This window comes from Thalia democratica, chromosome 8 (assembly GCF_965202585.1).
Source record: "Thalia democratica chromosome 8, ktThaDemo2.hap1.1, whole genome shotgun sequence".
Lineage (NCBI taxonomy): Eukaryota > Metazoa > Chordata > Thaliacea > Salpida > Salpidae > Thalia > Thalia democratica.
Window position 1 is genome coordinate 10,703,729 of NC_139172.1, and position 14,499 is coordinate 10,718,227.

Sequence of the window (14,499 nt, forward strand, 5' to 3'; positions counted from 1 at the left end):
GCTTGCAGTGTTTATTGGTAATTTTTAAAAATGCTTTGCCAATATTAGTTTTTACGGATTGGCAAAAGGGGTATAAAAGTAAATGGTTTTCCTTGGTCGATTAGTTTTCTTTTTAGTTTGAGTCTTTTTGTTTTCTGTATATTTTATTGTGTACTTGAAGTTAGCGTAGTCTAAAGCGTTTTGGTATTGTAAAATATATAACTGAACTCCTTAAGTTGAGAACTTTCTATTGTTTGATTTAAAGCAAACTACAATAGTTTAGAACATATTGTAAAATTAAATGAAAATAAAATTAAATGCGAATATATTTTTTATTGAACGAAAGAGCACTAATAAAGTTTGGTCTAAGGACCTGGTTTACGAAAAAATCTTTAGGTTATATAATCATACTCAACGAATAAAGTTTAATGTCTTGACCAGGACATGAATGGTTGTCTCGAAATTTCTTTAAATACTTGATATATTTTCCATTTAAATAAATGTAAACAAATTAAAAGATGACACTTAATTAAATAAAACTAAAATAGAAAAAAGATTAACATATATCCACTAAAAGTTAAATCGGGGCAAAGTTTTACTAAAAAAATAGTTGTAAGAAACATTTATATTGGACAAATGATTAGAGCTTTTTAAATATAACCTAAACCCAATAAAAAAGTAAAACTAAGTATAAATATAAAGTCTGTATTGACTTTTAAAACTATATCGTTTTATCTAAAGTTACTAAAAAATAAATTGTCATGCGTCTAGTCTTCACTTGTTAAGTAAAACAATATTTATTAAAAAATCTGAAAACTTGTGATCTATATTTCAAAAATAAAAGAAGAAATTTTAAGTTAGTTTAAAAAACTTAAAATGAAAAAAACTGATTTCCATATTTTTGTACAAGATTCTTTTTTTTAAATTATTTTTTCTAAAAAATTAAATTTATTTGAAATACTTCTAACTTTTTAAATATGATTGTAAAAAACTAACATCTTAGCTTTTTCTCAGTTCTAATTAATATTTACAGAGATTTTTTTTGTATAAACTTATCTTTGTTAAAATCAAGAAGTATTTGACTGTCAGTATTTTCCCACACCCACTGTTGTCTTGAGTCTGATGCATCACAGTGAGTAAGAAAAAACTTTGATGATATTTGAGTGGCACAAGACGAAGATGCAACATGAAAAAGTTGTCCATTAACAAACTTCCACAACTGATTTCCCTGCATCTGATGGCAACTGTATAAAATTATATTGCTGTTTACTGACTGCCCATCCAAGCAAAAGCTTTTAGCAGTGTAAATGTCTTTTCCTGGTCTCACATCTTCGTTCCACGACAAAACAAAACTCTGCTGCATGAAGTTGTTGCAAGTTCTTAATCGAAGCTTTTTTTGATGTGTTGATTCTAAACAATCTCCTAAAATATTTTTAAAATATTGATTATTTTTTTTTGGATTTATGCTTCTGCAATGTTTATAAAAAATTGAGCAATATTAACTAAGTTGGTCCTTACAAGAACTTAAGAGACAAAATCAAAATTATTTTAAAACAAAGTATCAAAATTAGTTTTAGCGATTTTTATTCTCAAGCTTAGATTTTTCTATATAGCTTACTTGGTAAAAATAAAATATACTCATTTTTATATTATATTAACTCTTATACATTAATTAAAATTTCAATAATTAATATTCAATAATCTATATCGCTAGTGTTCTACTGTGTTTACTAACTAACTTCTTGGTTTCATTAGAATTTTCTGTATAATACTTAAAATTATTTGTTTTATGTATAAATATGTGTAAATTAAAAAAATAGCTTTTTATTATTAAGTTTAAAATCAAAAGTAAAAATAAACTAACATAATTATTTTAGCAAGGGTTTTAAATAAAAAAGGACACGTTGTTCAAAAAAATACTATTAAAAAAACAAATATTTGAAAAGTCTAGGCTGGTACTCAGTTTTTTGTCATATAAACTTGGATTTAAATTAGGGAAAGTTCTAAATTCATCTAAACGTTCGTCCATTGCAGAACATTTAGTAAACAACTTAAGATGTGCAATCAGTTATAATATAAATAGATCCAAAGTATATTAAGTTTGTAGTAATGTTTTCGCTTTAATTAAACTAGAAGCTATTTGTATTTTGTTTGAAAACCTGTTTTATGTACACAAAAATATTTTGATTATATTGTTTCTTTATTTTCGTAATACTTTATAAGGCGTGTTATTGTCATTATTATAGTTTAACTGTAGATTAATTATTATGTAAGTAAATTTTAATTATTTCAATTGTTACTAATTGTTTTTGAATTTTATATTACTCTGAATTTCGATTAATATATAAGTTTGTAAAATTTTATCTAGTTGTAGCTTAGTACTCTACTTCTCGAAATATAATTAGTTTTATTTAATTTGTATGTCTTATACATCCTATTGTATAGAAATTATCCTCTTCAGTAAATTTCAGCTGCTGTACAGTGTTTATTACAAATATTTTTAAAAGGAGGTGAAGTTAATAATTATGGAGAACAAGAAGATGTCAAGAATATGCTGTTTTTTTAATTAAAATAATTTTGCATATTCAAACTTCCACTTTTTTTTTTGATCAGCAATCTGAGGCTTTTTGGTGATTAAATGCTATAGAAGAGCTGATTTTTCTGTGGTAGATAAACACCCTTTAAATTTAAAGCATTGGTAAAAGAATTAATTAACATTTGTTACTTTTTATCCAAGTTAAAAATAATCTTCATATAGCCATGAATCATTAAAATGTATTTTATATTATAATTTAGCCATATAGATGAATTTCTTACTATACTTTTTTTCACAACAACCCTGCAAATTTTTATAATTTATCTAAAATTAAAAAACAAATACTAATCATTCACTGGTATACTTAATAAATTCTAACCACTATTTATATTATATAAAAAAACTACTAATTGAAAAATATTTACAACTGTTATCTAACTTTTAAGTAGTGGTGGATTAAATATAATTATTGAAGTTTAAGTAATAACGTATTAAGTAAGGAAAGTTTAATAAAATGATCAAAAAAACAACCTGAAGCTTTATTTATCAAAGTTCCCCATGCAGCACTTTTAGGTAGTTTGGCTGGATAATGTTTCAAAATATCAGGAGCTACTTCATTTAAAAACCAGTCAAAGCTCTTGCACTTTAAGTCATCTCTTAGTTGTAACTGTTTAGAAATATCACCAACTTTTAAAGTTCTCAGAGTTGGCAAACGCTTGTAAACATGCTCCTTGTACTCATCCATCCAAACTTCAGCAACTCTTTTATAATTGCTAGTCCAACCTTTTCCCATGCTTTTGTATGGAACAAACTTTCTATATATGTGTCCTACTCTTGAACAGGGGCAGTCAAGTATTTTTCCACCACACATCCAAGTTTTAAAGCTTAACTCATACTGCTCTCCTCCCCAGATTTCTAAACCAGGATCATATCCACCAATTTCATTAAAATAGCTTCTGTCTGCAGCAAAAAGTCCTCCAGCCATTACAGGGTCTTCAAATGGTTCAGATGGATCAGACTTTTGAAGCTCAGGTGGTATTGGAATTCTCTTATATAAAAGCTCCCAACTAAAAGCTCCTCTCATAGCATCACCATTTTGTGATCTATATTCGAAATTGTCATTGTTTATAACATCTATCATAGGACATGTTACTGTTTTTGTATCAACTACAATGGGTTCAATTAAAGGAGGTAACCAATTGTCTGTAACTTCTATGTGGGAGTCTAAAATTACTATTATTTTGCCTTGAGCTTGTTCAATCCCACTTAATCTTGCACGAATTAAACCTTCACGCTTTTTAAGTCTGATTAATTTAACAACTGAACAGCTTTTTAATTTATTTGTCAATAATTCTCCTAAATGAGGCATTGTACTAAAGTCATCTACAAGAATTATTTCATAGAGCAATTTTTTTGGAGTTCTATTTATTATGCTATGAATACTTCTTAATAATGTTGTAAATCCTTCATTGTGAAAGGGGATTATCACTGATACAGTTGAAAGTTTTTCCAAGTATTTTCTATTTTTACACTGCTTTACCCTTATATCAGGAAGACTTCTATTTAATGAAATACGGTCACTCACTAGTATATTGAAGCCATTATCTTTGTAAGCATCATGTTCTGTTTCAGCTTTGTTTAGTACAACAGGAGAACCATGTTCTCCAGGACCTTTTCTTTTTGTATCTTCATTGATAACTGCATAGTCATGCCAATCTATTCTGAGATCTATGTTTTTAAACTCAGGACTTATTTCTTTTGGTGTATAACCTTTTTTTTCAGAAATTGATCTTGTAGAAATATAATTGATTTGTATAATATAGATCAACAAAAGACATAATGCAACTAAAGATAAGCTGGTTCTTTTATACTTAATTCTCATTTACTATGTAAACACTGAAAACATGAAAAATATAAGCAAAGTCTTAGTACCATTAAAAAAAATTCTTATTAATTTACTAATTATTTTCAAAAATTGTTTATAATGATGTTGTACTGTACTAGGGCAGATTCAAAACAGTAGATTTAAACTCAGTTTTTTGTTAAAGTTAATGACAACAAAGCTGGTTTTATCTTTTTAGACTTATCCTTTGTTTTCAAAGTTTGTTCACTACTACTTAAGTGTTATAACAACCAAGACAACTCATACTATAAGTAAGTGGGAAGGGTTCTAAATCTTAGTCAGAAATTTTACTTATAAAATTTAACTAATTCATTTGTAAAAATGATAGAAGCAAGGTTACCATAAGTATTTGAATTTTTTTTTCCAGGTTTTGGAAAGTACTAGTTGTTGGGTCTATTTTTAGTATAACATTGTAATTTGTTTTAAATCAAACAATTCAAAGTTCTAGACTTAATTAGCTTCAAAAAGATTTTTATATCTTTTATATTTTTAGAGTTTATTATCAACAAAACAATGTTTCACTCCTATATTGTGATATAGGAGATCATCAGTTGTTATAAATAAATCTGAAAACAGTTTTTAAACAAAATAAATGGAAGTTATGTAAAAATATTAAGTAAAATGAAATAAAAGCCTAAGTATTGCACTTGTGGTTTAATAAAAACAAAACTTAAGTAAGAATTAAACACTTATGTTACATTTTTAGTATAGAATAAAGTTAAAGTTTACAAACAGTCTTAATTAGTATAGCAACATAGAAAAGAATTTTTCAAACTATTAAAGTATTTTTTTCTTAAAAAAAATAATAATGAATAACAAATTACCTTTATGACCAATTTTTTGTGTCAAAACCGAAACTTAAGTTCTTTAAATTTTAAAAATCTTTTAACTCTATAATTTTTAACTGTTTTTTTTTCAAAATTCCAGGTATTTTTTAATTTTTAAATTCTAGGTTTTTTGAGCCTGAATTGTCAAATTCTAGGTTTTTCCAGGTTTTCAATTTTTTTGCGACACTGTTGAAGTAGCTGTTTTGATGTAAAGAATCTAAAATAGTTGTTTTAAATATAGAAAAAACTTAGTATGTATATTTTAAACCACTTGTGGGAAAATTTAACAAAATTTTGTAACTGTTACGGTCAAAAGTGTGTCAATGTGACTTTTATTATACTGTGAATTAGTATTAAAAATAATAAAATTAAATATTTTTCCTTGTATTAGTTTTAATAATTATTACCATTATATAATCTTATACACTAGTTTTCAATCAAAAAAAAAAGTAATTACTTAAGATGATGTCACATCAATATCAAGCTGAAGTCATATTGTATTCAATGTCTTTTTTAACATAAATTTTAGGCTAAAAATCAATGTTTTAAGCCAAATATGTTTAATCTAAAAAGATACTTTGTTTTAAACAAGCTATATAAATACATAGTAAGAATTAAATTTATAAATTATAAACTAAAAAAAATAATTAATTTTTTTTATTTTTTTAATAATTGCTTAAATTTATATTGTAAAATAAAAGTGATTATATATTTAAGTTTTTTAGTTTATGAACTTATTCTTTCAAGAATCTATTTCACAAACTAAGTTTTGGTCAAAGACCTCGTCAGTGCTTAAATAAATCTTATTCAATATACTGTTTTTCAGTTTATGATAAATATATTTAATTTTATTTATGTATTTATAAAATATAAATTTTTAGTCTAAAATTATGGTTAAAAAAGACATTGTTAATAATACAATTTCAGCTTGATATTGGCGCAACATCATCCTAGGTAATTACCCAAATTTAATTTCAGTCTAAAATTGCAATAACTTTGGTGTAGAACTTGTAGATGTATGTATTAATTAGTTATTAATTTAATTTTATCAAGTAATTTTATTTTAACTATAGATTTTATTTTGATTCTATTGTTACAATAGTAAAACTACTAACTTTTAAGATGGCTTTCAAGAAAAAATACAATTTGGAAATTTATTTACTATTTAGTAACATTTTAAATTAAAAACAAGTTAGTTTCACTAAATAAATAGTTGTAGAATATAAGTTACATAATATAATTTTTTAAAATTTAATTTCAATTATAAAAATCAAGGATTTCAAATTTATTACAGAAATTCTCAGTTAAGTTACAACATAAAAAATAGAAAGGTATATGTTTTTAATTAATTAATTAATTAGGACGTCTACACAATCAGGCTAGTTTAATACTTTTTGAAAAAATCATAAGTTGGTCAGCTAATTAAAAGAAATGCACTAAACATGTTAAAAGTTTTTAAACAGTTTTAATTTAAAAATATATGTTTTATTTATTTCTTAAAATACTGTTAAAATACTGTTATCTAGTATTATTTTTCTACTGTTATCTTAAATTGTTTAATGATGTTGTTATTCGATTCAAAAGTAAATAACATGATTTTAAGAATTTTATCTTAGTAAAACTTAACGTTAAAACACTTTTTTATTATTCTTCCTTAATAGAAAAACGTACTTCAAAATATATCATCAGTGTGTATACTATTGTAATGATTGCCACTCTTTGAAACAAAAAAAAATCCTTGTCACCTTAAACTGTCCTGAGTTATCCTGAACTTTTTCCAAACCCTTGAAAAAAATTAACAAAGCTCAATCAAATTTATTAACATAGTTATTTAAAAATAACAAAACTTTCAAACTAAAACAACTAAATCTCATTCAAATTCTAGAAAAAAAACTTGCTTTTAATTTTCAGAAACCTTTTAATCATCTTGGGTTAAAAAAACTTATCCTGAGTTAAAAATAATAATTAAATATATGCTGAATTAATAGTATTTAATCCTTAGTAATCTTTAGATTTTCAAAAACTTTAAAATATCTTGAGTTATGTTGACTGCAGTGTAATTCTGTTATAAACAACCTTTTTGTTATTTGTTTTCTTAAAAAAAAAATATTACAATAGTATACACAACTATTTAAATAAAATTAGTTTTGCAGAAAAATATAAGTACAATACATAATAGCTTAAAAAATATTTGAAGATATACTTCAAAAAGACTTCACTATTTTAAATACTATTGTTACTTCTACTAAAGGTGAATCCCCTACTATCAATATCTATAATATGGGTATTGTGGGTAAACGAGCGTAAACTTAGCTTGAGAGCGTTTTTTAGGAATTTTATAAAAATGTCCAAACTTAAGACCCAATTATTTTCCTTATCTTAATAACTAATTAAAAACATTTTTTTTCTTTTTTAAAGAACGATCCTTTGTCTTTAATTTAAAAAAATCCATTGCATTGGGGTCTGAATATTTGAGTGAAGCCCATTTAAAATTTTGTTTTTTTAATTTATACATTCCAAAAATTAAGATATTTTTATTTATTTTAAACATACTTATTAAAATGAGTTTAATGATGGCGTTATTTTTTTTATGCCATAAGCCTGAATAAGCTTTCCATAAAAATTCCAATTTTGCACGATTTTTATTTTTCAGATATACAACCTTTTATGCAAAAACAAAATATTTTTTAATTATTTTTATTTTTAACAAATGTGTATAGTTATGTTTTATGATGTTATGATATTTTTTTCGCAGTATATTATTGTTTTTTAAATATCTGACCTATACAAGTTTTACCTAAATTCTTATCAACTCTATTTGAGGGATTTCTTGCTCAAGTGCTAAAAGTTTAGGTAAAACTTGTATGGGTCATATGTTTTAAAAGCAATAACAAACAGGAAAAAAAATATCACAACATCATAAAACATAACTATACAAATCTATTAAAAATTAAAATTACTAAAAATATATTTTATTTTTGCATAAAAAGTTGTAAATCTGAAAAACGAAAATCGTGCAAAACTGGAATTTTTCTCAAAATTTTTTTCAGGCTTATGGTATTAAAGGAAAATTGAAATAAAAATTAAAAAAAAAAATTTACAACATTATTAAACTAATTTTTAAAAGTATGTTTAAACAAAAAACTTTGATTTTTTTTAATATTTTTTGAGAAAAGGTTGTATAAATAAAAAAATAGAAAAAAAAAAAAATCTTAAATGGGCCTCACTCAAAAAGTCAAACCCGAATTCAATGGATTTTTTTTTCTATTAAAAACAAAGAACCGTTCTTAAGAATAAAAAAAATATTTAGTTAGGTATTAAGATAAGGAAAATAATTGGGCCTTAAGTTTAGACATTTTTATAAAATTCCTTAAAAACGCTCTCAAGCTAAATTTACACTCGTGTATTGGGTAGCTTGAAAAATCTGCAAAAATTTTACACAATTTTGCAAATCAGTTTGCATATTTGCAGAGTCCGCAAGTTTTTTAAAGCTTTATTTCAAAGTCCTTAAGCTAACCCATCTTATCCAAACATAGTAAAAATAAATCAAAAAATTAAGTATTTTGATTAAAATAAAAACAGCATGATCCAACTTTTTTGCTGATTCAGCAATTATGCAAATTAACTTGCTAATTTATGCAAACTATCTGCAGATTGCTAAACGTACCTTTGTTACATGACTTATTTTTATTTAATATTTGTTCAATTGTTTTAATGAGCTATTTGAGCAATATACTTTTATAATAAAAAAACAAAAAATAAAAAAGTACTTTTGTAAGAAGGTTTTTGTAACTTTTAATATACCATTTGCAACATGAAGTATATAAATTTAAACTACTTTTTTTCTTTTTTATTTTAAATATAATTATTAACAACAATCCCAGACTACAAATTTCACTCTTGTTAATCTGTTTCAAAACTAAACAATATAAGAGTTTGATTAGTGTGTGGTGTGGAATTTAACAGGTGGTCAGACAAGCACACACTGCCAAAACTCTGACATTGATCAAAACTTTAGTGGTTTAGCGAACTTAAAAGCCTGGAATAAATTTTAAACGAGGAACATAGGCCTAATTAAAAAAGTCAATCAACATCAAAAGGTAAGCGACATTATTAAAATTTATTAATTAAAACATCTTTACTAAAGCTTTGTTTACTACATGTTAAAATTTTTCATTTATATAAGTTTTATATTTATATGTCATAATACTTTAAAAATTCTTTTTAAACTAATTATTCAGTAATTAACTTCCAAGTAATTTATTCACTCGATAAAGAAGTTGGCTTTATTTCGTAAACGTTAGTGAAAATAAACACTACAAAAAAAAAGATTAATTTAAACAAATATATTTTATGTTGCAAATAATATATTAAAATTCACGAAAATTCTTGTTACAACAATATATATTATATAGTTTCTTGAAAAAACGAAAAAAGCAAAAAATGCTCAAAAACTTTTGATTCGAGGACCTGGGTACAAAAAAAGACCTCTCGATCATCGAGTTGCACACCCAACTTTAATCAAAATTATAATTAGCTCAAGCATTAAAAAAACGTTATAGTTAAAATTGAACTCTAAAACGAAAAACTCTATGAAAAATGAGACTATTAAACTTTATAACATTAAATATTTTCTAAATAAAACTATCAAAAAAACAAAAATTATATAATAGCATCTAATATTAATTACACATATAATATATATTGAACTCTACGTTACAATGTGAAATTTTAATCTGAAATGTTTTTAAATTTAAAATTTATTTAAAATTTTAGCAAATAATCTTAACCTTTTATATTTTATATGATTAAAAAATCTTTAACTTATCAAAAAATAAGTAAAAATAAATTAAAGCTATAGCATCTAAAAAAACAAAGTAAAAATGCAGTATCAAAAATATATAGTAAAATAAAGTTGTATCAAAAAAAAACTATGCTTAAACAAAATAAAAAGAATAAAATAAGTATATAATATAACTATTTTAAATGGTTAACGCTTTTTTTTTTTTATCTAAACTGGTTTTTTGTAAGACATGACCCATGTACGTTTTACTAAAATTATCATTATTTGAACATGAAATCCCTCATAAAATAAAAATATGAAGGATTTTATGATCAAAGAATGATTAAATGTATTAAATTTTTTTTTTTGACAGTGACCGTTAGAAAATGGAAAATTCTTGAAATTTACAATCGGGAATATTTGTAAATATTATTAATATATTAGAAATTTGAAAAAAAAACCTTTTATACTTTGGCTAAAACATCCGTTAGTGAAAAAAGTTCCAAATAAAAAAAACATTTTTTAAAGGGGCCCCACTCAAAAATTTAAACCATAATCCAATAGATTTTCTAAATTAAAAGAAAGAAGCGTTCTCTAGAACTAAAAAAATCTTAGTTAGCTTTAAAGATAAGGAAAATAATTGAATCTAAAGTTTTGACTTTTGACAGTTATTAAAAGTTGCAACAATTGCTAATCGAGCTAAGTTAACGCTCGTTTTAAAATTTAGATTATTGATCGAAAAGTCTTTCTACACATTTGGTCCTTAGGCTATATTTGTGATCGTTGTATTCTTAGTTTTGTTAAAATAGTTATTAATTTAAATGATGGTTTACTTGATAAAAACTTTGTTTTTGTTTACAAGTAATAAAAAAGGACATTTGAACATAAACATTCAAAACACTAGTTTAAATGCCTTTATGATTTATGGCGTAAAAAGAATTTTGTTACAGAGTAGCTAAATTTTTATCAGCATGGATGCTGCATTAATAAAGTATATCAAGTATGGCTTTTATTACTTTTTGATAATAAGCAAAGTTGTAACAACTAGCCCTTTCTTATTAAAATGTATTTTAGTTTTCGACCATTTTTATGTGTTCGCAGTTAATGGTTTTATTTTCACTGAGTTGTTGTTGATGTAAGCTTTTTTTTACACTAACTTTGATAGTGCCAATCTGTATGTGAAATTTTTATTATTGATGTTATAGATTCATTACAAGAATAAACTGTTTACAAATTTAATTTTTGTTTATATTTATAGATGGTTGTTTTAAATTTATAGAGTTTTCAATTTTGTATTAAAGTTTTAAAATAAAGTTTAAACATTATGTAGATATTCTATATTTCATTGTATTTTATACTTAAATTCTTGAACATGGAGCAGAAAAATGTAGGTCTTGCCCCAAGCTTTTGGCCGTTTAAAAATAAAATAGGACTAAGAGAAGCTTTAGCTCTATATAGAAAAGTAATCCCTTAAAGCAGGCCGTTAGGGTTACAATTGGTGACTGGACTTAGCCATTGCACCTTCTAGCTAACTCAAGAAATGGCGTAGAACCTTCTAACTCAAGAAATATCAAAAGTCCAATGATGTCAAACTAACAACGTGTACAAAACTTAAACTTATAAGATAAAATATTAAAATGGTTGGAGAGATATACTATTGATATTGAAGATCCAAAACAGCAGTTTTTATGTTATGAGAAGCGTTTAGCTAAACATGGAATTTTTAATGAAGCTGAAAAATACTTGATAATTATTAAGTTTTTTCCTAACCAAGACATGTGGGCCTAAACATTATGTACTGACTGTAAAGATAGAAACTTTACAAGCTGAAGGGAATTTCTAATTAATTTAAAGAGGTGGAGTTTTGCCACAGGTGTTACTACCAAAAAAACAACTCCACCATGTGTGTGGCCAGGATCTCAACATTGAAGTCAGAAAGTGGCTTGCTGATTTAAATGATAAAGAAATATTTCAGAAATTTAATTTTTTGCGCCTTATACCACAACATTTAAAGGACATAATATCCAGTAGCCTATTTCTAATTTTTAAAGAGTTCAGAAGATATGTGATAATAACATGTGATTTAGACATGAGCAAAACAAGAGATAGGGCAATACAAGGCAATTGTTTTAAGAAACAGTAACGAGATCAACAATTCTCTTACCAAAGTAGAAATAAACTGCCGGACCAACAACTTATATATGAGCAAAGACATTATAAAAACTCTTTTGACAGTTGTTTTAAGAAACAAAAACAAAATTTTCTCTTACCTAAGAAGTTCTCTTACCTAAGAAGAAATAAACTGCCAGACTAACAAGTTATGTATATGAGCAAAGACATCCTTACAAATCTTTTGACAGATGTTTCAAAAAAAAATCATCAGTTTTTTTATCAAAGAAAAAATTAAAAGCCAAACCAACAAGTTATATATGGGCAAAGAGATCCCAAAAACTTTTTTGACAGATGTTTCAAGATACAAAAACAAAATCACCTATCCTCATACCAAAAAAGAATTAAACTACCAGTCAACAGGTCAATTGTGAAAAACTACAATCTAGAAACTTCTTTGGCAGGTGTTTTAAGAACCGAAATAATAAATTCCCATACTAAAGAAGGTGTGAAGTGCCAGTTCAACAAATCAGTTGTGGGCAGGGACAGCCCAAGTCTGAACAAAACTGTCATAGATACAAAACATTTTCAAGAAAAAAAAAGAAAAAGAAGTGATGTTTTGCAAAGCAGCAAGTCAAGTTATACTCAAAATTCACAAAGATCAAATCAGTTGTCAATTTAACAAAAGTAAAAAAAATCTATAGGCACACCCAATAAAAATAGTACAAGTCAAAATATGCTTACTACTGATAAAAACAATGTCAGGCCCCGCAACCTGCCACCCACTAGTTTGACAAGGGTTAGGGGTAGCAGGGATAGTAAAAACATGAAAATAACTTATGTAAAAGCTAATGTAGCTTAATAAAATATGTAAAAAGAAAAAAGCTACCGACCGAGGGTAAGGGTTAGGGGTAACAGTAAGAAAAAAATAATTAGTAAAAAAATAAAAATCAAAAAAAATTCTACTCGTGCAAAAGTGTCTTCGTGCAATTTTATGCACTCGGCAATTTTGTCCCCTCGTGCAATTTTGTACGCTCGTGTAAATTTGACAGCTACCCCTTTTATAGATATAGCTAAAGCTCCTCTCAGTCCTATTGTTTTTTTTAACAGCCTAACGCTTAGGGCGTTTGGTGCTGGGGCAAGACCTACATTTTCCTTCTCCATGTTCAAGAAATTAAATATTAAATACAATGAAATATAGAATAGCTAAACAGTTTTAAAACTTTAATTTGAAAACTTCATAAATTCAAGTTAAAAAAACCAGTTTTTAATTTTCAAATTGTTTAATCTTGTAATTAATCTATAACAGCAATAAAAAAAATTTCAGATACAGTTCGGCACTATCAAAGTTAGTTTAAAAAAACAGCTTACATCAACAACTCAAAAAAAACAAAAACATTAACCGCCAAAACACAAAAATGGCCGAAAATTTAAACACAATTTAATAAAAAAGGGCGAATTTGTTACATTCACCTGAAGCCCTTACGAGGGATTTCTATTACTATGATTCCTGGTTAAATTATAGTCAAAAAATTTAAATACATGTGAATTAAAAAAATAAAACAAGCACTGCTTTATATCATAAATTTTGTGAAAGATCAAAAAATGTTACTCTGAAAAACTGATATACAGCATTACTTCAAAACACAGTTAAATTATTGCAATTAGTTAAGTCTTAAAAAGCTTTTATTCCTCCAGCGTCAGCTGTCGCTTCACCACGCACTCGTCATCCTCTGAACCGTTCCCTCTCATCACAGCTTAGAAATGTCGTAGCTATTCCTCTCAAACTCCTCTCTGTCTTGACTGTTGCCTCTTATCACTGCATTCAACTGTCGTCTCTGCATGCTCACAGTTGAATCAGGTCCCGTGATTTTCATCTTTTACTATTTTGCTCTTAATGGCTGTGTTTTCTGACACATGGAATTTTATCATCTGTGGTGCTATCTGACACTTATTTTACAGAAATTTTTCATCTGTGGTGCTCTCTAAGTGGGAGATGGAGCCATGTGATAGCAAAATTACAATTTTAGGATCAGTTGGTCTGGGAACTTTGGAACCATACGCAATGTAGTTTACTGCTGAAGGTTTCTCAGACCAACATGGTAACATATGTGAAAAGGTAAGTTTTAAGGTGCAAAAAATAAAAAGTCTTATGTTTTCGCATGCTACTATCAAAAATTTAAACAATGTTTTAAAAAACAACTTAAAAAAAACCTTGTGATTTAGAAAATCCTAACAAGCTATTACTTATTTTAAGCAATTTTTAAAGAAATATTGTTCATAGTTGTAAGATGTAAAAAAAAACTAAGTGCAAATTAAACATAATGTCTTGAAAGTTGCAAAACAAACTTTTTTTCAGAAG

General features: G+C 25.8%; 1 protein-coding gene across 1 annotated transcript; it reads right to left on the reverse strand.

The window, feature by feature from the left end:
- Positions 1–293: 293 nt before the first annotated feature.
- Positions 294–4,405, reverse strand: LOC145841895 (polypeptide N-acetylgalactosaminyltransferase-like 6). Its single transcript, XM_082949190.1, has 2 exons — positions 3,047–4,405; positions 294–1,401 (listed from the first exon to the last, which is right to left on the reverse strand). Exons 1-2 carry the CDS (start codon positions 4,395–4,397, stop codon positions 1,007–1,009), a joined length of 1,746 nt encoding a protein of 581 aa, XP_082805316.1. The 5' UTR covers positions 4,398–4,405; the 3' UTR covers positions 294–1,006.
- Positions 4,406–14,499: the final 10,094 nt, after the last annotated feature.